The 22,626-nt window shown below is 45.0% G+C and overlaps 1 protein-coding gene across 5 annotated transcripts in view; it reads left to right on the top strand.

Moving 5' to 3' along the window:
* The window catches only part of ADGRD2 (adhesion G protein-coupled receptor D2), a 234,253-nt gene that overhangs the window by 106,881 nt on the left and 104,746 nt on the right, over positions 1 to 22,626 (top strand). For all 5 annotated transcript variants that reach the window (XR_015058674.1, XM_085883251.1, XM_085883249.1 and 2 more), the window contains exons 12-14: positions 1,529 to 1,666; positions 10,000 to 10,108; positions 11,993 to 12,116. Coding sequence is in view for 4 of the 5 variants with exons in the window: in XM_085883251.1 (XP_085739377.1) it covers positions 1,529 to 1,666; positions 10,000 to 10,108; positions 11,993 to 12,116 (371 nt within the window). In the remaining variant the exon portion in view is untranslated. The remainder of the gene's footprint in view (positions 1 to 1,528; positions 1,667 to 9,999; positions 10,109 to 11,992; positions 12,117 to 22,626) is intronic.

Here is a 22,626-nt window from a genome sequence, read left to right as displayed (position 1 = left end):
CTATCCTCTTGCAATAGGACCAGCTGGATGGCAAAAACAGTGCTAGTAGTACCTCAAAAGTAATTGGAGTAAAAAAAATTAACTATTTACCATGCCAAAAGGGTTGAAAAGAAAAGTTTTGAGTGAGGAAAGAAGGGTTCAATTCTGGCTTTACTGGCAGAGGGATACAGTAAGCGTCATGTTGCTTCCATCCTTAAAATTTCAAAGACGGCGGTTCATAAGAACAAGGTCAAGCAGCAGACATTGGGGACAACAAAGCTGCAGACTGGCAGAGGGTGAAAACGAATTTCCACTGACCGGGATGACTGCCAACTCATTCGAATGTCACTCAACAACCATAGGATGACATCAAGTGACCTATAAAAAGAATGGAAAACGGCAGCTGGGGTGAAGTGCACAGCGAGGACGGTTCGAAACAGGCTCCTAGGGGCAGGGCTGAAGTCGTGCAAAGATAGAAAAAAGCCCTTCATCAATGAGAAGCAAAGAAGAGCCAGGCTGAGGTTTGCAAAAGTCCATAAGGATTGGACTGTAGAGGACTGGAGTGAGGTCATCTTCTCTGATGAGTCCAATTTTCAGCTTTGCCCAACACCTGGTCATCTAATGGTTAGACGGAGACCTGGAGAGGCCGACAAGCCACAGTGTTTCACACCCACTGTGAAATTTGGTGGAGGGTCGGTGATGATCTGGGGTTTCTTCAGCAAGGCTGAAATCGGGCAGATTTGTCTTTGTGAAGAACTCATGAATCAAGCCACGTACAAGGTTGTCCTGGAAGAACACTTGCTTCCTTCTGCTCTGACAATGTTCCCCAACTCTGAGGATTGGTTTTTCCAGCAGGACAATGCTCCATGCCACACAGCCAGGTCAATCAAGGTGTGGATGGAGAACCATCAGATAAAGACCCTGTCATGGCCAGCCCAATCTCCAGACAAAAACCCCATTGAAAACCTCTGGAATGTGATCAAGAGGAAGATGGATGGTCACAAGCCATCAAACAAAGCCGAGCTGCTTGAATTTTTGCGCCAGGAGTGGCATAAAGTCACCCAACAGCAATGTGAAAGACTGGTGGAGAGCATGCCAAGATGCATGAAAGCTGTGATTGAAAATCAGGGTTATTCCACAAAGTATTGATTTCTGAACTCTTCCTAAGTTAAAACATTAGTATTGTGTTGTTTAACAATGAATATGAACTTGTTTTGTTTGTATTATTTGAGGTGTGAAAACACTGAATCTTTGTTGTTATTTTGAACAGTTGTCATTTTCTGCAAATAAATGCTCTAAATGACTATTTTTATTCGGAATTTGGGAGAAATGTTGTCAGTAGTTTATAGAATAAAACAAAAATGTTTATTTTACACACACACACACACACACACACACACACACACACACACACACACACACACACACACACACACACACACACACACACACACACACACACACACACACACACATTGTGTATTTATGTGTTGACTTTCTGTCACCTGGATAAATATATTGACGTGTCATTACGTGCATTGTGATTCAGATTTCCACTTGCAGTATTTGGATCTCATGGAAATGGCCAATCAGAGCATCTTGTACTATCCAGACGAGTCTCTGCAAACTGATACCTCGGATCACATCATCATCCTTCCAGAAGACACAAACAAACTACTCCTGGCAGGTTGTTCCTTTTTCAAAATGTTCGACCTGTGAAAGTTATCAGTATATCATTTCATTATTTCTTGTTAATGAGTTCATTTATACTGAACAAAAATATAAACGCACCAAGCGATTGTTTCTATTTTACCTCGAACTCATTAATACTAAATCTTCACAACAATTTGGTTCTAGAATCCATGACAATTGAGCATTAAATTTCAAAGAGTTCCTTGAGAATTCTGGCGACAGTCTTTGCGCTACAACAGCCGACACAACCGAGGTGTCACTGTCAGAGTTCACACAGTCAGTAGCGGGTGTGTCCACCGTTGGCGTCGTGCAGAGCGGTGCATCTCCGGCGCATGGACATCACCAGATTATCGATGGTGGCCTGAGGGATGTTTTCCCATTCCTCCTGGAGAGCCACACGGAGCTGGCGGACGTTCTCTGGGACTGCGTAACGTTGTCGTACGCGTCAATCAAGAACGTCCCAAATGTGCTCGAAGGGCGACATGTCGGGAGAATATGGAGGCCAGTCGAGGACATCAATGTCCTCCTCACCGAGGAAGTCCATGCAGATCCTGGCAACATGGGGGAGAGCATTGTCGTGCTGAAACGTCACATGGTGAAGGCGCACAAACGGCACGATGATGGGTCTGAGTATCTCGTCCCTGTACTGCTGCCCGTTCAAGTTGCCTTCAATGAAATGAAGCCGAGTGCGCTCTCCATGGCATATGCCTGCCCACACCATAACACTGGCACCACCGTGTGACACCCGACGAAGGACATTGGCGTCAGTGTAGCGCTCCCCAGCCCGACGCCAGACGCGGAGTCCGCCATCAGCCCGATACAGCTGGAACCGCGACTCATCGGTGAACAGCACACTCCTCCATCGTGCGAGGGTCCAGCGCAAGTGAACATTGGCCCAGTTCAGTCGGGTCTGACGCCGGACTGCAGTGAGGTCGAGTCCCCGGTGTGGTCGGCAGGCTCGGAGGTTGGCCTCACTCAAGCGGTTACGCACCGTCTGGGCTGAAATGCGCCTGTTATGCAGCCCGACAGTCTCATCGGCAGTCCTCGTGGCCAGTCAGAGTCGATCCCGGAGATGTTGCAGCCTCATGTGACGATCCTGACCGGCGGTGGTCACACGTGGTCGCCGGGCATGTGGGCGGTTCACGTTGCTTCCAGTCTCTCTGAGGCGCATTCTCAGGCGGCTAATGGTGGAGTGGTGGACATTGAAGTGTGCTGCAACGGCCCGTACTGACGTCCCAGCATTCAGCATGCCAATGGCGCGCTCCCTCAAGATTTGTGACATCTGTGGCATGTTGACATTTGGCACCAGTCCACATTTTGGGGAGGCCTTTTATAGGGCAAGCTATAGGGAGTGTTTGTGTCCTGGTCACGCTCACTGACCATCACTCTGTCAAGCCCCATGGTGCTCATGGGAAGGATTACTCAATGTGTGAGTCCACACACTCAGAGTGGTCAATTTCAATGGGAACATCTGTCTTGAGCAAAACGAAGGAACCATTGCTCAAACATATCATTGGTTTGACCATTTTCCCATAATGGCAATCTTGACTTAGATATTTAGGTTGGTGCGTTTATATTTTTGTTCAGTATACATTGTATTTGTGCACATGTGAACTTTTCTTCTTACTTAACACAAGCAAATACCAACGTCGCTTCGCTGACAAGAATAACTACAGGGGGGGGGGGTGAGAGGGGGGAGAGGAAGGGAAGGCAGATGTGCAGTGGAGCATTAATTAGGATTCATACTGTCAATTCTGCACGGAATAACAGTGAAATTGGAAACAACATAATGTCAAAAATCCATTTTCTACCGGTCATGCTACAAAGCCGTTCGGAGACAAAACCTGCCAGATGCATCCGGAGTCGAGCCATCCAGAGACAAAGACTACACGGACACATCCGGAGTCGAGCCATCCAGAGACAAAGACTACACGGATACATCCGGAGTCGAGCCATCCAGAGACAAAGACTACACGGACACATCCGGAGACAAACTCCCGTCTGGGCATAAATGCTGCCCGGACGCGTCCGGAGCCGAGCTGTGCAGAGACAAACACTGCTTGGACATGTCCACAGACAAACTCCCGCCCGGACACATCTGGAGACAAACTCCCATCCGGAGACGAACACCACCCAGAGACATTCCGGAGACGAACAACGCCCGGACACGTTGCGGAGACGAAGAGCGCCCAGACGCGTTGCGGAGACAAACACTGCCAGGAGACATTACGGAGACGAACAGCACCCAGACATGTTGCGGAGACGAACAGCACCCGGACGCGTTCCGGAGCACAAACCACTCACTGTGGATGACGGAGCATGAACCACTCGCTCGGGATGATGGAGCATAAACCACTCGCTCAGGATGATGGAGCATGAACAACTTGCTCAGGATGACACAGCATGAACCACTCCCTCAGGATGACGGAGCATGAACCACTCGCTCAGGATGATGGAGCATAAACCACTCGCTCAGGATGATGGAGCTTGAACCACTCACTGAGGATGACGGAGCACGAACAACTCCCTCAGGATAACAGAGCATGAACCACTCTCTCAGGATGATGGAGAACGAACCACTCACTCAGGATGACAGAGCATGAACAACTCGCTCAGGATGATGGAGAACGAACCACTCGCTCAGGATGACAGAGAACGAACCACTCGGTCAGGATGAGGGAGCATGAACAACTCTCTCAGGATGATGGAGAACGAACCACTCGCTCAGGATGACAGAGAACGAACCACTCGGTCAGGATGAGGGAGCATGAACAACTCTCTCAGGATGATGGAGAATGAACCACTCGCTCAGGATGACGGAGAATGAACCACTCGCTCAGGATGACGGAGAACGAACCACTCGCTCAGGATGACTGAGAACGAACCACTCACTCAGGATGACGGAGAACGAACCACTCGCTCAGGATGACGGAGAACGAACCACTCGGTCAGAATGATGGAGAACAAACCACTCGCTCACGATAACGGATAACGAACCACTCGGTCAGAATGAGGGAGCATGAACAACTCGCTCAGAATGACGGAGAATGAACCACTCGCTCAGAATGATGGAGAATGAACCACTCGCTCAGGATGATGGAGAACGAACCACTCGCTCAGGATGACGGAGAATGAACCACTCGCTCAGGATGATGGAGAACGAACCACTCGCTCACGATGACGGAGAACGAACCAATCGGTCAGGATGAGGGAGCATGAACAACTCGCTCAGAATGACGGAGAATGAACCACTCGCTCAGGATGACGGAGAATGAACCACTCACTCAGGATGACGGAGAGCGAACCACTCGGTCAGGATGACGGAGAATGAACCACTCGCTCAGGATGACGGAGCATGAACAACTCGCTCAGGATGACGGAGAATGAACCACTCGCTCAGGATGATGGAGCATGAACCACTCGCTTAGGACGACGGAGAACGAACCACTCGGTCAGGATGACTGAGAACGAACCACTCCTTCTCCCCTCCTCCTTCTCCCATCCTCCTCCTCCTCCTTCTTCTTCTCCCTCTTCCTTCTCCTCCTCCTTCTACCCCTCCTTCTCCCCCTCCTTATTCTTCTTCCTCTTCCTCCTCCTTCTCCTCCTCCTTCTCCCCCTCCTTCTTCTTCCTCTTCCTCCTCATCCTTCTTCTTCCCCCTCCTTTTTCTTCTTTCTTCCTCCTTTTTCCTCTTTCTTTTTCCTCCTTTTTTCTTCATTCTTCCTCCTCTTTTTCCTTCCTCTTTTTCCTTCTTCTTTCCCTCCTCTTTTTTTCCTCCTTTTTTTTCTTCTCCTTTTTACCTCGGCCACCGAAGGTGGATGGAGATTATGATTTCATCCCTGTCTGTCTGTCTGTTTGTTTGTTTGTCTCTGAGCAGGATATCTCAAAAAGTTATTGATGGATTTGAACAAAACTTGGTGGACAAGTTGGGTGTGTGACAAGGACAAATTATTTCAATTTTGTTGAAGATCTGCATCCGAATCCAGATACAATCAATTTTTTTTAGTTGTTGTTTCATATGCAGTCTGTGCTTGCTGGTTGCATCAATTTCTGGAAGGACGGTTGTGCCGCTGATGTTTCCAGTAAGGTGGTACTCATTTTGCCGACCTCGGAAGGATGACAGGCTGTGTCAACCCACCTCGTGTTATTTAGCAGCACGACAGGGGCTTGAATTCAAGATCCTAAGATCTTAAGCCAGCCACCTTAACTGTTAAGCCAACACCAGGGTATTTTAGTGATTCTTCACCTATTGAGAAATGTGGCCAAAAATGATACATAGCAAATATTACAAAATATTTCAAAATGTTATGGATGGATTATGACATAACTTAGTGTTTGAGTTTGGGAAGTGACAAGAACAAGCTAATTAGATTTTGCTTCAGATCCAGATGCAGATCCGTCCTCTCAGTGGGATATAAAATGTAAACTGTTCAGCCTGGTGGATGTATGTGCTCTACCAAATGCAATTCTTGTTCTTCTTATTTTTATTGTTCTTAATCTTCTTCCTCTTCTCCATCTTCCATTCATGCCACTCAACTATTGGTTTGAATATGTCGCTGAGTTATCATCTGCTTGTTACCGTTTACCCTCTCCCCCCCCCCCCAACCTCCCGTCATTCTGTAAACCCGTTTCCCTCTCTCTTGCAGTTCTTCCATGAGCTTTGACCTCAGTATTAAATCTCCTCTACATGCAAACAAACAAAGTAGAAAGTCTTAATAACTGTTTAATTAACTCCAAAATTAATTTTAATGAAGGCTTTTTAATAACTGTGTACTTACTCCAAAATTAATTTTAATCACTATGCATATTTAGAAACAAAGCAAAGGTCACTAATAAAGAATGATTTGTTAATAAATGCATCGTGCATAATTGCCTCGTTTGTTTGACACAATTACAGAATAGCATAATTGTACTCAATATACTGTACATGCTACCAGAGTCGTTGGTTTTTGTTAGGACCAATCTCGCAGCCTTCAGCCCACACTTCTCTCAAACACCACTGTATGCAACTGCAGAAACTCCATGTAATGTTTTATTATTAGTCCCCCACTGGTTTCACTGGAGTGGACTTCAGGTTTGCTCTCCATCTCTCGGTCCGTCTGTCCCACCTGGGGTTTGTCAGACTTCCCCCCCAAACCGGCTAACATATTCAACTGAAACTTAGTACACGGCTTTATTATGATAAGTTACACAACAAGTTCGAGTTTCAGGGCGTTTTGTCAATTTTTCACAGAGTTATGCCCTTTTTAGACTGAGAAAATATCACATCGGTCGGGGACATATATTGCAAAGCATTTATCGCTCTTGTTCAATATATTTTCCAAACCCATTGATTCATTTTTCCAACATGGCATCATGTCCTTCATGCCACATTAGTTGATTTGTCTTGACATGCAGACATAGCCAATGACTCATTTCCTTTCTTTAATCACTCGCGAACCTATCTTGGAGTCCCTGTCTGTGACATACCTCTTCAAGTAGAAGTCATTGGGTGAAAGGTCTGGACTACATACAGTAGATGGTTTTGGGGTTCCATAATCTCCCAACCAGATGACGTGATTCTGCAATCCATCGTGATACTTGCTGGATGAGGATATCCATTAAAATCGAGAAAGTGAATGCCATCTTTCACCCATATCTGGTATTTTGCTATAAGTTTAGCCCTCAAGACCCTTCATTTCTTCACTGTATGGTTATTCATCCACCATGTGATGATGCAATTAATTCTGGAGATGGATGGGTGACACTTCTTTGCCCGGTTGGAGCATCATCTTGAAGACATCGTACGACACATCTACCGATCACACTCGAGCATCGTTTGGAAGAAATAAGAACAAACATGTCATATTTTACACCAGTATTCCTTGTTTACTGCATTTACCATACTCGTAGCATCTCATTGATTTGTGTGCCTTCATTTTCAACTCAAGCTTCAATCAAGTATGTCACGTACATGATTCAACCAATCGTATAACTCGATATAATTGTTATGTTTGTAAAGGGGGACAGTTCCTTTGTTCATTTATACATTGGAGCACTATTTGGTTACAAATACTTTTGAAAAATGTGTGTTGAGTACAGAGTCAGATAAGTCTCTTATCAGCATGTATTATATGCTGTTATATTGTTGCGGACCCTGGATTGGGGGTGAATACCACGAGGGGTGAACTACTTCGGGTTCCCACCAGATTCTTCCTAATTGCAGGTCATCGCACACGAATAATTTTGTGATGCGGCAGATCACTAATCGACCACGAACGCCAATAACTCGACCACGTGACTTAGGCTCCTCAGTCTAATTAATACCATTTACCAAAATGGCACATGATCCAATTACCGAGGAACACGCCCTTGGTACACACTTGCTCAAACCGGATCACCTTACCAGACCAGATGCAGTCGAGCGGAACTGCCAATCTGTACCGGCTAGGAAACAGATCGTTGGAGAAAAACGTCCCGCCTAAACTAGGGTGCGGGCCATGCTGGACCAATGGAAGAAAACACGAAAACGAGCTGGGAACATTTCTACACAAAGCATTTATTTACAATCAAGCAAGGACAAGTATGTGGCACAGTGAATGGGGATTTATTTTTATGTAGAGCAGGGGATAGCAAGGAATTTATGGGGTGTGGCAAAAGGCAACTTACAAAACAAGAAACAGAGCAGGATTATCGCGACTATTTTCTCCAGTCTTACTTACTCTAGGACAAGCGCTATCTCACACACACTCACACACACTCACACACACACACACACACTCACACACACACACACACACACACACACACACACACACACACACACACACGGAATGTTCGAGAGCCAAAAGAGAAAGGTGTGGTTGAGCTCCCGTCAAATACCTGGCGCAGTCGGCTGACCAACATGGCCCAGGAAGCTTAGGGTGGGGTAATTGGAAAGATACTGGTGTCTACGGTGTGGTAGTGAGGAGGTGCTATGTAGGTGATGTGAGGGTTGCAGTGTTGTGCCAGAGGAATATGGGATTGTGAGTCAATGACATTCTTTATGCATCCACAGAAGATAGGATAGAGGGGTGGATTGAGAGAGAGAGGAGAATACATGCGTGATAAGAAAGATCCTTCACCGAGCCGTGTAAAGGTCTCTATGTGTAGCGTGTACCTCCATGGGACACTCTGTCTGATCATTCCCACCTTGTGTAATGACGCGTTATCTCCTGTCTATTTATTTGCCAGGGCTCGTGGCAACGTGTGCTCCGTACTGATCCGTTTGTCTTTGCAGGGGTGGTGGGGCATCGACAGCATTGTAGGGAGTCTCAAAGGATGGCAGTCACACTTGGATCAGGTTCTCGAAGAAGAAGCTCTTTAGAAGAAGTGCACTCCAACGGCTCCGCGCTACCCTCTTTTATATGCCCTTGGTGAAGGGTGGGATGAGGACTGGAAAGCGATGCACTGTGGCCAAAATCCTGCTCCTCTATTGGGCCACAGCGGCCCTAGCCATGCCCGCCAGGTTCCGGGACCGGAAACCGCCTCAGTTACCTACCAGCTTCAGCATGGTTCAGAGCTCCTGACTTAACATGGGGGCACGCTCCCTGAGTCAGCACCGTCGCCCTGAACGTGCACCGAGTGTGGTCTGCATGTCGGATGGCAAGAGACTTTCTCCACCACCCACGGGCTCCTTCGTAAGCCAAAATACACACCCTGGACATGGACCAAACTTCCGGATCACCTTTCCCACGACCCCCCCTCGTTGCTTTGAGTCTTGTCATGGTCTGACGACTGGATGAGGATTGGAACAAGTCTGGACACTCACCCGGGACGTTCCCAGTGATATGCGGTGGAGCTATTAGCAACTGTTGCGTGGTCGAGTATCGTGCGGCGCCAATGACAATCCGACGCCATTTAGTGATCCTCGAAATAGAGTGGCGAATTGTAGCGATGCAGAGGTATGAGGGGGGAGCGGGAATATTTTTATCCTTGTGCGGGAGGCGTTTGTTGTCAAAGTGGTGAGATCACTCTATGTTGGGTGCCAATGCCTTAGAGGCATGCTCTTTTGCAGAACCGCAACAATATATTAATGTAAGGTTAATGTGAGGTCTTCTTCTGGACACAGAGCTGTTCAGTCCTCTATGTCCAGATCCTGGTACATAAGCAACTCAGACTTTGGCCTCTCGTGTTTGTTTTACCTTGCTAGTCTCTGAATAAACAGTTATGCCAGCATAATGTTTACGATGCATGAATAACATTGCCTGGAAACCTAATTTGACTCGATTATTGGAAATTCCTAGTTGATCCACAGAGCTCGACGACCTCCAAAGCTCACAATATAACCTGTGGTGAAAGTTGTGTTTCAGGCCACCAGTATGTTGGACTTATAAGTGCAAGATACAGCAGCTTGGCCCAGCTCACCTCATCGCAAACCGGCGAATCCAGAGGGACCCAGACTGAGAGGAGAAGGAGTTTGTGAGTTTAACACTTCACACTTTGACTTTAGTTTAACAAGCATACCAGCCTTCCAGAATCTATTGAAACAGTTTGAACAAATCCCAAATGATCATACCATGCTGGCCTTGAGCGCTTACCAATGAAAGATTTGCTTTGTGGTTTAAATAGAGGTTTCAGAAACCTTATACACTGGGGAATGGTGATTCATTTCATAGTACACAAAAGTCTGCTGCTCTGTGAACTTTACCATGAAGCACTGGAAAAGTTACTTGCTCGGAATTTCACTTGGACGAGTTGACACTGCAATTTAAATCGACAACGGAAATGTGTTGTGGAACGTTATAGTGGACTTTTTAATCGGCGTACAATTTGTGGAAAAGACACCATGAGAATAACCTGGAAGATCCTTATTAACCCAGCCCTCTTACTTCGTCGCCAGTTGTGCCCAATGTTTGCCCCGCTACCCCACTGTTGATTTTACCTTGCTCTTGTAAAAGAACAAAAAGCAAGCAAGACGAACCTTAATGGAATCCAGCAATAAAGGTGTAAAATTATCTCCAGAATTGAAGTGGATCAAAAGCACTTTGGAAACAACTTATGGACAGAGTAATGTGAGTGGATAAGTGAGGGAACTGGGCTTGCAAAGCAAGTGCTGGTTTCAGCTATGCAGTCTTTATTGCTTAACTCGTTCAATTTACTCGTATTTGGTGGATGCGAACACATGGACGTGGCCGATTTGCGTGCAGATGGAAATGCAATTCCCAATTTTCTGTGAATAATTCAATTTTAAAGTCATCATAGTTTTGTCTCGTGTAGAGATAGTTATCTACAGGTTCATTAAAATTCAGTCTCGTTGACAATCATCGCTTGAGTTGTAATTCTCCTTCATGCCGAAAGTTTGGATTTTCATTAAATGGATGTATAATAGCTGTAAAGTAAGCCACCACTGCATCGGACCACCGTGGTGGAGGTCCTTTAAAACGTCTCGCTGGGTGAGTAGCTCACTTTGGAAATGTCAGTGGGGGGGGGGGGGCGGGTTGCAAGACCAACAAGCGGAATGCTCTTAGATTTTTGAATCTCAATGAGCCTGTAGATGACTATTTTTGCATCTGAGCCAAAACTAAGATCACTTTAAAATTGAATCATTTACAGAAAAATTGGAATTGCATTTACTTCTGCATGAAATCGGTGACATCCGTGTGTTTGTATCCACCAAATACAGGTAAATCGAACGAGTTTAGCCGTAAAGACTGCATTTCTGAAACCAGCACTTGCTCTGCAAGCCCAGTTCCCTCACTTGTCCACTCGCATAACCCGTCAATGAGCTCAAAATCCCCAAACCTGCCAATTGTTATTTTAAGCAAGTCCAAAATCCATGTGTAATATACCTGAATGCTTGCACTCAATTTTCAGTAGCTCATGTGTGAAACAATTTCCTCTTACTTTTATCCTTGCCATCTGCTCCGTTAATTCTACAATTAGTTCCGATTGCTTCTCGCAACCTGGCTGTGCAAAAGGTTCATTGAAGGGACATACGTTAATAAGATATTCGTTTTGAGGTTGGAAGTGGTTTAAAAAAAACAGAGAGTGCTGGAGGATGCATGCGATGGAAAATGGTGGAGGGATTAAGGGAGAGCAATATGACGACGGGAGCAAAATTGAAATCCATTATTTTGTAATGAAGTTCACATGTCGTTGAAGTTGTTGGCCTTGTCTCTTTCATCATGCTACTTGTTATGCACAAGAATAGTGCCAATCAATTTTCACTTTAGCTCAAGGTCACATTAATATGACCATGTTTAGCAGCACACGCTTTACAATCTCCCAGTTGTCCTTGCATTATATGGTATGCACTGTAGATGTGAGAGAGAGGGAAACTCAGGAAGCAAAGTTTTTCCACAGAGAAGAAGACCGAGTGCTGAGTTCGGCTGTGATATCCGCCACCATAAGGCTCCTCGGTGATGAAAATGCAGCACCCAAGAGTCTTTCCACTCCAATTTTCTACACCGTAAAACATAGGAGTCAGGTGAGGCCTTTTGGCTTTGTTTATCATCCTCCAGCTCTTGCCTTTCTGCCACGTCACGTCATGGTGCCATCTGACATTTATACAGTTTGGTGTGGCTAATGGGAAAGGCAATGGTGGTTGGAAGGCCAGCTTGCATGGTTTCACTTCCAATGAGCCGTACATTGGCAAAATCAATTCCTGAAGAAGGCTCTTCAGCCTGACCTATTGTCTAATGCAGCACCACCCACAGTTATAAGGACCCAGATACATTTTAGCCTGATTCGGGATTTAAGGTTTTCTCTCTGGCTTCATCAGATCTACTGAGTCCCGTAATTTACCGCAATGGCCTTGTGTCGATCAAAGATGCGCCTGACTTAGCCTCGACCCTGAATGTTTTTTTTTTATCAAAAAGTAAGATGTGAGACAAGGAACTATCTCTCAATTTTCTTCACTGCATAATGACCGATGGTCTTAGCAGATAAAAATCAAGCAGTGACTTTGACTTCGGGGACGTGTACACGTCTGCCCAAAAATTGCAGCAAATGGCATTGGTTAATGTGTTTTAGTATCTAATTAGTGCACCTATCACAGGCTATGTTTACTAGTGGCAGGAACAGGGTGAGAGCAGAGCAATTACGTGGGTGGATTTGCCACGCACGAACTGTGTTTACACATATTATGTGATGTGGCTCTTACGGTGTTACGCATTCGAATTAAAAAATGAACAAAGGTACAGAGCTTCGGTTGACAGTCCGTTATTAATTTTAATTTCATATTTGACATTAAGACTCAGGGGAACCGTTTTGGAGCACTTAACACAAAACAATCATGCGGTGATTGAGAAATTAGAAAAGGACATGAGAAATGAACCTGAACATTATTCTGGCACAATAGATGAAATCAACGAGATGTTGAGTGAGGTATGCTAATCGCGTGGGAAGCAAGGAGAAGCTGATGTTTCAGGAGTTAACCCTTCGTCGGAGCAAAAGAGAGTTAATGACCCCCATCTGGGGGGGGGTAGGAGGGAGGTGTTGATCTGAAAAGCCTTCCGAGTATCAGAGTCTGGTAAACTGAGACCACTGTGTCTCCATTTTGGGGGTCGCATTCCACGGTCCCAGACATGCTGGTCTCTTTCTCCACTTTTCTTCCAAAAATGTTCAGAAGGCACCTGGGCAGGTTCTTTTGTTATGACGATGATGGGTTAATACCTGAAATGTTATCTCCTTGCTTCCTGTCACGGTGAGCATATCTCAACCAACTTCCAGTTTATCCATCCATTGTTCTACCTGTATGCCGATGCAGATCGACACGAGCCTTCACCTGCAGCGCAACATCTTTACTCTTATTTGGCCAAACCCAACATCTTGGAAACGAGGGCACAAATCCAGCTTGTGTCTTTCAAGAACGTGCTCATCTTTGTTCAACCCCCACCCCCCTTCCCACAAAACCTCCCTCCAGTTTTTTTTCTTTTCTTCAAATTCTCACAAAGTCAATCACATGCCAAACAACCAATGAATGCATTTAATGAGGCCAGGGGTGTTTAGACCACTTGACCCAGAACCATATTCTTGTGATTGTGTTGTAATCTTGTTCACTCTTGAACAAATCAGTGCAGAAAACAAAATCCCCACATGGAATAACAGCACGTTGCCAGAACAACATCGCAGTGAGGTCTGAAAAATCCGATTGAAGATGTTTTAGCATTAAAGCACTTTTGTGAAGTTTTTATTGGCCAAAACTCCCGGGCTTTGCCGTGCAGAGCACACGTCCAGATTCACAAAATATTTTCGACTCAATTAGGTCACCTGATCATGAGGACAATGTGATTAATGCATAATTGAGATTACTAAACGAGTTCAACATTTCATTTTTTCTGTCAGCCTTTTCGCGATGTTAAAATTTCGTTCGTTAATGTTGAGCTTGTGATACCTGTTTGTGCTTTATGATACCATTTAGCAATACTTGTAATACCATTTGAGAGATATTTGTGATACTGTGTGGTGATACTGCATAGCGATACCTCTGATAGGATTTAGAGATACCTTGTGATACCATTTAATGATACCTGTGATACTGTTCATGATCACTGTGATACTGCTTAAAGATACTTGTAACACTGTTTAGTGATACCTGTAACACTGTTCAGTGATACCTTTGACACTGTTTAATGATACCTGTGATACTGTGTAATGATACACATGATACTGTTTAGAGATACATGTGATACCATTCAATGATACCTGTAATACTGTTTAGTGATACCTGTGCTACCATTTAGCAATACCTGTGATACTGTTTGGTGATACATGTGGTACTGTGTAGCAATACCTGAGAGACCATGTCATGATACATGTAGTACTGTATAGCGATTTTTGTGATTCCATTTATAGATACGTGTGATACTGTGTAGCGATACCTGCGATACCATTTAGAGATACCCTTGGTACTATGTAGCAATACGTGTGATACCGTTTAGCATGTGATATCAACTCTGCATATGACCATAACCTCTGCCTTGTGATAACATTTTAAAGTGACAAAGTTCCAGGTGCTCCATCTTTTTTGTCTGATATCACGGAAAACCAGGTCTTCGTTTTACTGACTCAAACAACCCAAAGAAGATCATTATCCTTATTTCTATATTTACAACCTTGGTATTTTATTTTGCAATCTGTCTTTTTGACATAAAGACTGTCCAAATATTGTTTTTCCTGGTTGTAAGTATTTGGTTTATTCTCATTGTTCTGGCAATAATGGTTCTTTCTCTCATGACTTAGACTTTTGGAGATCTGGGCTTTGACGAGCTGGAACATGAAGCAAATTTAAACATTTTGATTATCCAATCATAGTTCTTTGTTTGTTGACCTCTTCAGTGTTACAAGTACAGTACATATCTTCGTGACAACAAAATAGTGGCAAGGCCCTTTCTGTCTGTAATGTTCCATTACACATGTGATGTCATCAAAAATAAAGAACCGATTGGATAATTGCCACATTCCAACAATCACTGGTCTCCCTTGAGTATACATGAAGGACAACAACAATAGATAAATAATTTTAGTCCACAATTTGAAAACCAATTCTTCCTGAGTGATAAAATAATCACTCAAGGCAGTCTGGTGAATCAAAAAGCACATTATTCCATAAATCTATATCCAACACTGTCTATCTGTCTCCATGGAAACTGCCTTCTGATTTCTAAAACGATTTCTGGTATGACACCATAAATGGCTCTTTAGGTCTGGACAAAAATAACTTTGTATAATCGCTGGCCTTCAACGATATATTCGAGCATATTCCTAAACGGCAGTGTCCATGGTGTTCGCAGAAGAGGCCGGGCCATTTCCAAGGTAGTTATAATTGCCTTGCAAGCCACGTGACTAGGTGATACTAAAGTCTTACAGCATTGGTCGATCTTTCACTGCCTGTGCTACTTCGGTTTTTTGGTTGACCTTTGACATTCCCATCTGAATATTTAATTATTGCCCTGGGATCCTGGGTTCAAATCACTGACATCTTCTAATGTCCTTTCCCTGTCTGTGATGCATGCGCGTGCATGAAAGAAAGAAAAAGAAAAAAAAGGAAGGAATGAGAGTTAAAAAAAAGAAAAGAATGTTACAATAAATCAAAGCTTGACTTTGCTGGTCAACAACACTGCATTTGGAATTCAAGCAGAGGTGCTTTTCTGTCACGTCACAGGGAATTCAACTGCCGTATGAATAAATGGCTGGAAAAATATGCTTATTCCACCTGTTATTTTGATAAAATAGTTGTAAAAGCAACATTTTGAACAATAGGTTTTGTTACCAAGGTACCTGTCATTGTCTTTTTTATGTTTTTATTTTTATGTCTTTTTTTTATGTTACCATGGTACTAATCATGCCTCATCCATATTTCTCATTAACATGAATTGCACATGGCCATTGGCTAGCATAACCAACCTGGACAGACATTTGAGAGTTAAAGGAAATAATTACCGCTTTTCTATGCTGATTATCAGGCCCCAATAGGCTGAAGATGCCTGCCGAGATAGGAAGAGGCCTAGTGCCCAAACATTTGCCTCTAATACCAGTCTATAAAAATCCCATGATTCTATTGCACTTGCACACAATCCTTTTGGATATTGGTCTTTTTCTCTCTTTCTCTCTCTCTCTCTCTCTCTCTCTCTCTCTCTCTCTCTCTCTCTCTCTCTCTCTCTCTCTCTCTCTCTGTCTCTCTCTGTCTCTCTCTCTCTCTCTCTCTGTGTCTCTGTCTCTCTCTCTCTCTCTCTCTCTCTCTCTCTCTCTCTCTCTCTCTCTCTCTCTCTCTGTCTCTCTCTGTCTCTGTCTCTCTCTGTCTCTCTCTGTCTCTCTCTCTCTCTTCCCCCAACTACCGTTGTTTTATTTTTAATTTTGAAACTCCTCAGTGGGCCATACAAGGCAGGGATGAATATTAACACTTCAGTGTAATCCTCCGTGCTCTTCTGAGGACAAAAGAATATTGGACTTCGCTCTTTCATCTAACATATTACACCTACTGGCAAAACGAGGCACGACTGCATGTCTGGTATTACAAGGGACTGTCAATTGGGCTCGGCCTGAGAAGTGACCCTTTGAACAACGGATGAGAAGGCATCATGTCAAAACGTCCTTGCTGCGCTCCCTGCTGGGCAAGGCCCGAAAGGAAAACTTGGCCTCTGATACCCTCTAGTTGCATCACACGAGCGCCCCCTGATGAAAAGCACGCTTTTACAAAACTTCGAATCAAGTTGACCTCAATAGCCTTTATTCATCAAATAATTATTTAGAGTGCGTCATGTTGTTCCCATGCATGAGCAATAAATCAGCAGAAACACCAAAATCTGATGTCAATCTTGTCAAGTTCCCTCGTGTAGTGAAAGTACGAGGTATTAAGAACGAAGAGCATTCATTCAATGTGTATGTTTCCTCAACTTCTTCCTGTGGTCATAGATTGGTTCATACAGTGTGATTGGTGCAGTTTAAATGTCACAAATGCTATTACTAAACTCAACATCGGCCTGTGTTTGATGTGACAACAAAAGTACCAAAGGTAAAAGCTCTGCAGCACGATTACCCAGATCACCCAAATATCTCTTGGAGCTCCCATCCCACCCGATTCGAAATATCACATTTAGCTGTCACGGGTTTTGTAATCATATTATCTGCAGTGAAAGCATGCCCACATGGTCAAAATATCAAATGGCATTTTGGGGTTAAACCGGATGGTGTTGTATCTATACTAGTGTGTGTGTGTGTGTGTGTGTGTGTGTGTGTGTGTGTGTGTGTGTGTGTGTGTGTGTCTGTGTGTGTGTGTGTGTCTGTGTGTGTGTGTCGTCGATTGGTATCTACATATGCGGGTTTCAAAAAGTGACATGGAGCCCTCCCAGGTCTCAAAGTATCTACCGCCGTGTGTGTGTGTGTGTGTGTGTGTGTGTGTGTGTGTGTGTGTGTGTGTGTGTGTGTGTGTGTGTGTGTGTGTGTGTGTGTGTTGTTGATTGGTATCTTCATATGCTGGTTTAAGAATGTATAATGGAGTCATCCCAGGGCGGGCTCAAAGTATCCACATTTATTCCGATGGGGGGGGGGGGGTCACGATTCACGGACCAAGCTTTGAGGTTTTCTTTTCTCAAACTTTTGTGCCGAGGGCTCTCTTCAGGATCGTTACTGAACCCCGGACAGCTTCCAACTGTAGTTCATTTGTCATGATATTCCTAGGGATGGTTTTTATTATCCCCTGCCGCGTGGCGGAAGGGGGATATTGTTATCACCCGGATCGTCCGTCCGGCTGTCCGTCCGTCCGTCCGTCCGGCTGGCTGGGCGTCAACATTTATAGCTGTGAGTGCGATAACTCATAAACTGTTCGCCATATCGATTTTAAATTTGGGTCACACATGTACCACCTGAAAAGGAAGAACCCCATTGATTTTGGGCGTGGCCGGATCCAAGTCGGCCGACTGGGGCAGTTGTCCGTCCGTACGTCCGGCTGGCTGGCATGGCGTCAACATTTATAGCTGTGAGTGCAATAACTCATAAACTGTTCACCATATCGATTTTAAATTTGGGTCACAAATGTACCACCTGAAAAGGAAGAAACCTATTGATTTTTGGCGTGGTCGGATCCAAGATGGCCGACTGGGGCGGTCCGTCCGTCCGTCCGGCTGGCTGGCTGGGCGTCAACATTTATAGCTGTGAGTGCGATAACTCATAAACTGTTCGCTATATCGATTTGAAATTTGGGTCACACATGTACCACTTTTAAAGGAAGCACCCTATTGATTTTGGGCGTGGCTCGATCCAAGATGGCCGACTGGTGTGGCCATCTTGAAAAAAATGTTTTTTCGCCATATCGATTTGAAATTTGGGTCACACATGTACAATCTGAAAAGGAAGAACCCTATTGATTTTGGGCGTGGCCGGATCCAAGATGGCCGACTGGGGCGGCCATCTTGAAAAAAGTTTTTTGTAATAAATGGAAAACCGCTTATCTGATTTCAATTATTTTTCAATGGCGGGGGATTCCCCATCTCTGATGGTATATTTATCTCTGTGAGGTTCTTCATCGTAAATCCCGAAGCTCCAACTATCACTTGTACAACTTTGGCATTCTTCAGCTTCTTTGATCTTTTCACTTCATTCTTAAGGTCTTGTTATTTTGTCATTTTCTTGGTTTCTGCATTGTTTAGTCCAAAATAATTCGTATTCACACCTCAATTGGCAGTGCCTTCTTCTCCTTTTTTTTTGATCCTAAGTATGACATCTGGTCACATTGCTTTGTTTTCGATGTTCACGCTCAAGGGGATCATAAGGTCATACGTGAGTGGTACTGTTTTCATACATGTTTTCAGTGATCACTTTTGGTTCATGTTCGCACAAATTTTCTGGAACTGGAATATCAAAGTTTCTGCAGATGTGCCAGCGGATTACTTTCCAAACTCTGTTGTGTCATTGCATGTACAACTGTTCTGACATGGTTTTTTTTGTGTTCGGTCATTAAGTATCTCCCCCCGCCCTTTCTCTTTCTTTCTCTTTCTTTCTTTCTTTCTTTCTTTCTTTCTTTCTTTCTTTCTTTCTTTCTTTCTCTCTCTCTCTCTCTCTCTCTCTCTCTCTCTCTCTCTCTCTCTCTCTCTCTCTCTCTCTCTCTCTCTCTCTCTCTCTCTCTCTCTCTCACACAACCCCTCCCTCCAGCAGTGTATTGCAATGTTGGGTGAGGCATCGCTCTCCCCACCTCACTTCCCCTCTCCCCTCTCCCCTCTCTGCCTCCCTCCTCCCCCCCTTTCCCTCCCACCCCTTAATACCCCAGTCAATGATGTGACGGGATGTATTTGCAAGTATATAATATTGTTGCGGGGCCGGACGTCAGCCGCGAGCACGACCGCGAGGTGGAGCTGCAGCGTCGGTTCGACCGATTGCCCGGAATTCAGATCGTACTTCCTCGGAAAAGTCCGAAGAGTACGGGTCCTTTTCTTGGACCGTGAAGGGTCAATATTTCCACCACGTGGTACAGGGTTATTTGCCAAATCTTCAAAATACCTCGAGACCACGTGGCGATCTATCGAGTCATCACACCCTCGACGGCACCCGTACGGAACGAGCTGCTTAGCGTGCTCATTCCGTGTGCGTCCCGAGCGGTTTGATCGCCGGGTTCCGTCGGTCCGATTGTCCTGTTACAACGGCAATGGCCAGCTAATTCCCAACACACAGCACACAAAGCCAATGAAAGAATGGACACGAACGAGCTGAAATGTTTAACAAATGGAGGTTTATTTATACAATAGGTGGGGAATGAGGGAAGCACGTAAGGGCAGAGCTAAACCGATTATTATTATTAAGCACGTAAATACAGGCAAAAACACTTATACATTTCACTACTTATCAGACGGGCCCACGGACACACACATGCACACACACCCAAAGAACCGGACCAATGGTCTTTATTCAGCTCGGAGGGACAGGCGGGCTGAAGACCAGGGTATAACTTGGACCTGTCCACCTCGTGCGGTCTTCAAGTCGGTCGGTCCGGTGGGAGGCGAGACGAACCCGGACACTAGTGGGCGACCTTTGCGGTTACTGCGGGAACTGGCGTTCCTCAAGCTCTCGGTTGTGGTGAGGAGGAGAAGGACGGCGTTGACCACGACCGGCCAGACAGGCTCCCTGGGACAAGCGCTCCAGCAAGACTGGATGTCCAGGTCGGGGAAATGCTCTTCCATTCCTCCGCTCTTTCTCTCCTCTTTCCTCCCCTCTTTCCTCCGCTCTGCGCTCTCCTTTGTCGAGGAAGGTCGCTTGTCGTCACTCGATCGCGAGGATTCTCTCTGACCAGCTTCTGGCTCCCCTTTTATCCATCTCCGCTGGTTCGACCCCCCCCCCCTCGGGCCGCGGAGAATTCCGGGGCTCTTCACCTTCTCTGCAGCATTGCCGCAACGCAACGGTCATGTTGTTGCTGTCATTGCGGAAGATGAGGTTTTCCAATAAAGGGAAATCCTAACTATAAAGATAAATTACAGCGCATGAACATTTATTTACCATTAGACAAGGGAAAGGAAGCTATCTATAAAACACATGCTTACCGAAATAACTAATCTATAGGACCTGAATGTTGTGTCCGATAGGTTTCCAAATTCGTAACAATATATCGTCAGTGCTGCCGAAACAGTTTATTGGCGAGGGTTATACTGAGGTGTTTGCCATCGTGTTCCCAGCAGTAGTTAGGATAGGTATTTTTAAGTTGTTCATGATGCTGAGGATAGCTCGCCCAATCTTTGCAAGACACCATGGGATCCTTAACATCCACCAACTAATGCCTGCAGATGGGACGTCAAGTTTGACTTCCATCTGAAGGATAGCACACACATTGATGAATCACCCTGTCTGTGAAACTTTGAGATGACAGTTTATAGCTGTGTTGGGATTCAAACCCATGCTAGACACTTTAGAGGCAAATGTATATCCCTCTTAGCAATCTTGCCACCAAATTTATTTTATTTTATTCTTAAATTACAGGAATGAGGCTCATAAAACAACAAGGTAGAAGTGACAGTGGGTCAAACATTGAGGCAATGAAAGAACAGGAAAAGAAGAGAGTGAGAGGAGGAAGCACTGAAACTGGCAAGTAAGATGGTTGGGTAAGGAAAGGCAAATGGGGAGTAATAAAGATCATGGGTTGGAATTGAGGATTGCCAGAGTTGGTGGTGTACTGCTTGCTTGAAGCCCTGTAGGAATGAGTGAGACAGAGCAGCCTCTGAATGGTGGTTCCACAGATGGGAGACATGAGGAATAAAGAGTTGAGGTTTGCTGTACAGTCAGCCTGGATTTTGTATGTTTAACCAGGAGAGGGTTATTAGAACTGGAAGAATGTATGCATCCTTGAGTAGATAGTTAGGGTCAGCAGACAGAGAGAACAGACGGAGCAATATTGTAGAATAAGTAGAAAGCAGAGAAACCTGGCTGTGATGCGAAAGGAACAGTCTTTGTCGTTCAGCACCATCACGTGAGATTCCAATAATTTTGAGAGCTTCACTAGATCAGATCTTCAGACTCAGAGGCCCAATGCATTACCTTCATCATTGGTCCTTATGAGCTGGTCCTATCTAAGTTGGTGGTGCTTTAGAGCTAGACCCAAATGACAGTAGTATTGAGGACTGTGTTGTAGTCAATTCAGGGTTTTTAATTTATTTTACATTAGTTCAGAGTTATATGAGGCAAGATGCCCCTATTGGGAAAGGAATTTGAACCAAATTGTTTGCAGGAAAAAATGATTGAAGCACAAGGCAAGCCCTTCCTTAAGAAATATATCAATAATTTATCACATAATAAGTCATGATTACCAAGAAACAAAATCACAAGACAACAAACCATCTCCCCCACAAGTACCAAAAAACACTTAAGCATTAAAACATGACCTGGGAGGTGCAGCAGGAAAGCATGTAGCTGGATGAACACGCAACCAGAGCATGTAGCTTTGACAAGCAGCTGAGCCACGAGCAGAACATAGAGGAGTACACACATGGTGATATATCTCTCTCTCTCTCTCTCTCTCTCTCTCTCTCTCTCTCTCTCTCTCTCTCTCTCTCTCTCTCTCTCTCTCTCTCTCTCTCTCTGTCTCTGTCTGTCTCTCTCTCTCTCTCTCTCTCTCTCTCTCTCTCTCTCTCTCTCTCTCTCTCTCTCTCTGTCTCTGTCTCTGTCTCTGTCTCTGTCTCTGTCTCTGTCTCTGTCTCTGTCTCTGTCTCTGTCTCTGTCTCTCTCTGTCTCTCTCTGTCTCTCTCTGTCTCTGTCTCTCTCTGTCTCTCTGTCTCTCTGTCTCTCTGTCTCTCTCTCCAGCAAAGAATCCGAGCAAGAGAGCCTCACTTCCTCACAGAGCTGTGTTCTATTAGCCAATCTCACCCCGAGGCATTCCACAAATCACTAGCAACAAGGGTTCTCACCTCCAGGGTTACACCAACTCCTCCCTGAGGCCCTCATTCCTCTCAAGCCCACCAACCTCAGTCTGAAGCCCTCCACGAGGCTCGGCCTCAAAGACGTTCACCAAACCCCGTCTC

Source organism: Eptatretus burgeri, chromosome 5 (genome assembly GCF_056783735.1).
Source record: "Eptatretus burgeri isolate ZD-2024b chromosome 5, Ebu_testis_v1, whole genome shotgun sequence".
Lineage (NCBI taxonomy): Eukaryota > Metazoa > Chordata > Myxini > Myxiniformes > Myxinidae > Eptatretus > Eptatretus burgeri.
This window is presented reverse-complemented; position numbering and strand designations above follow the sequence as displayed.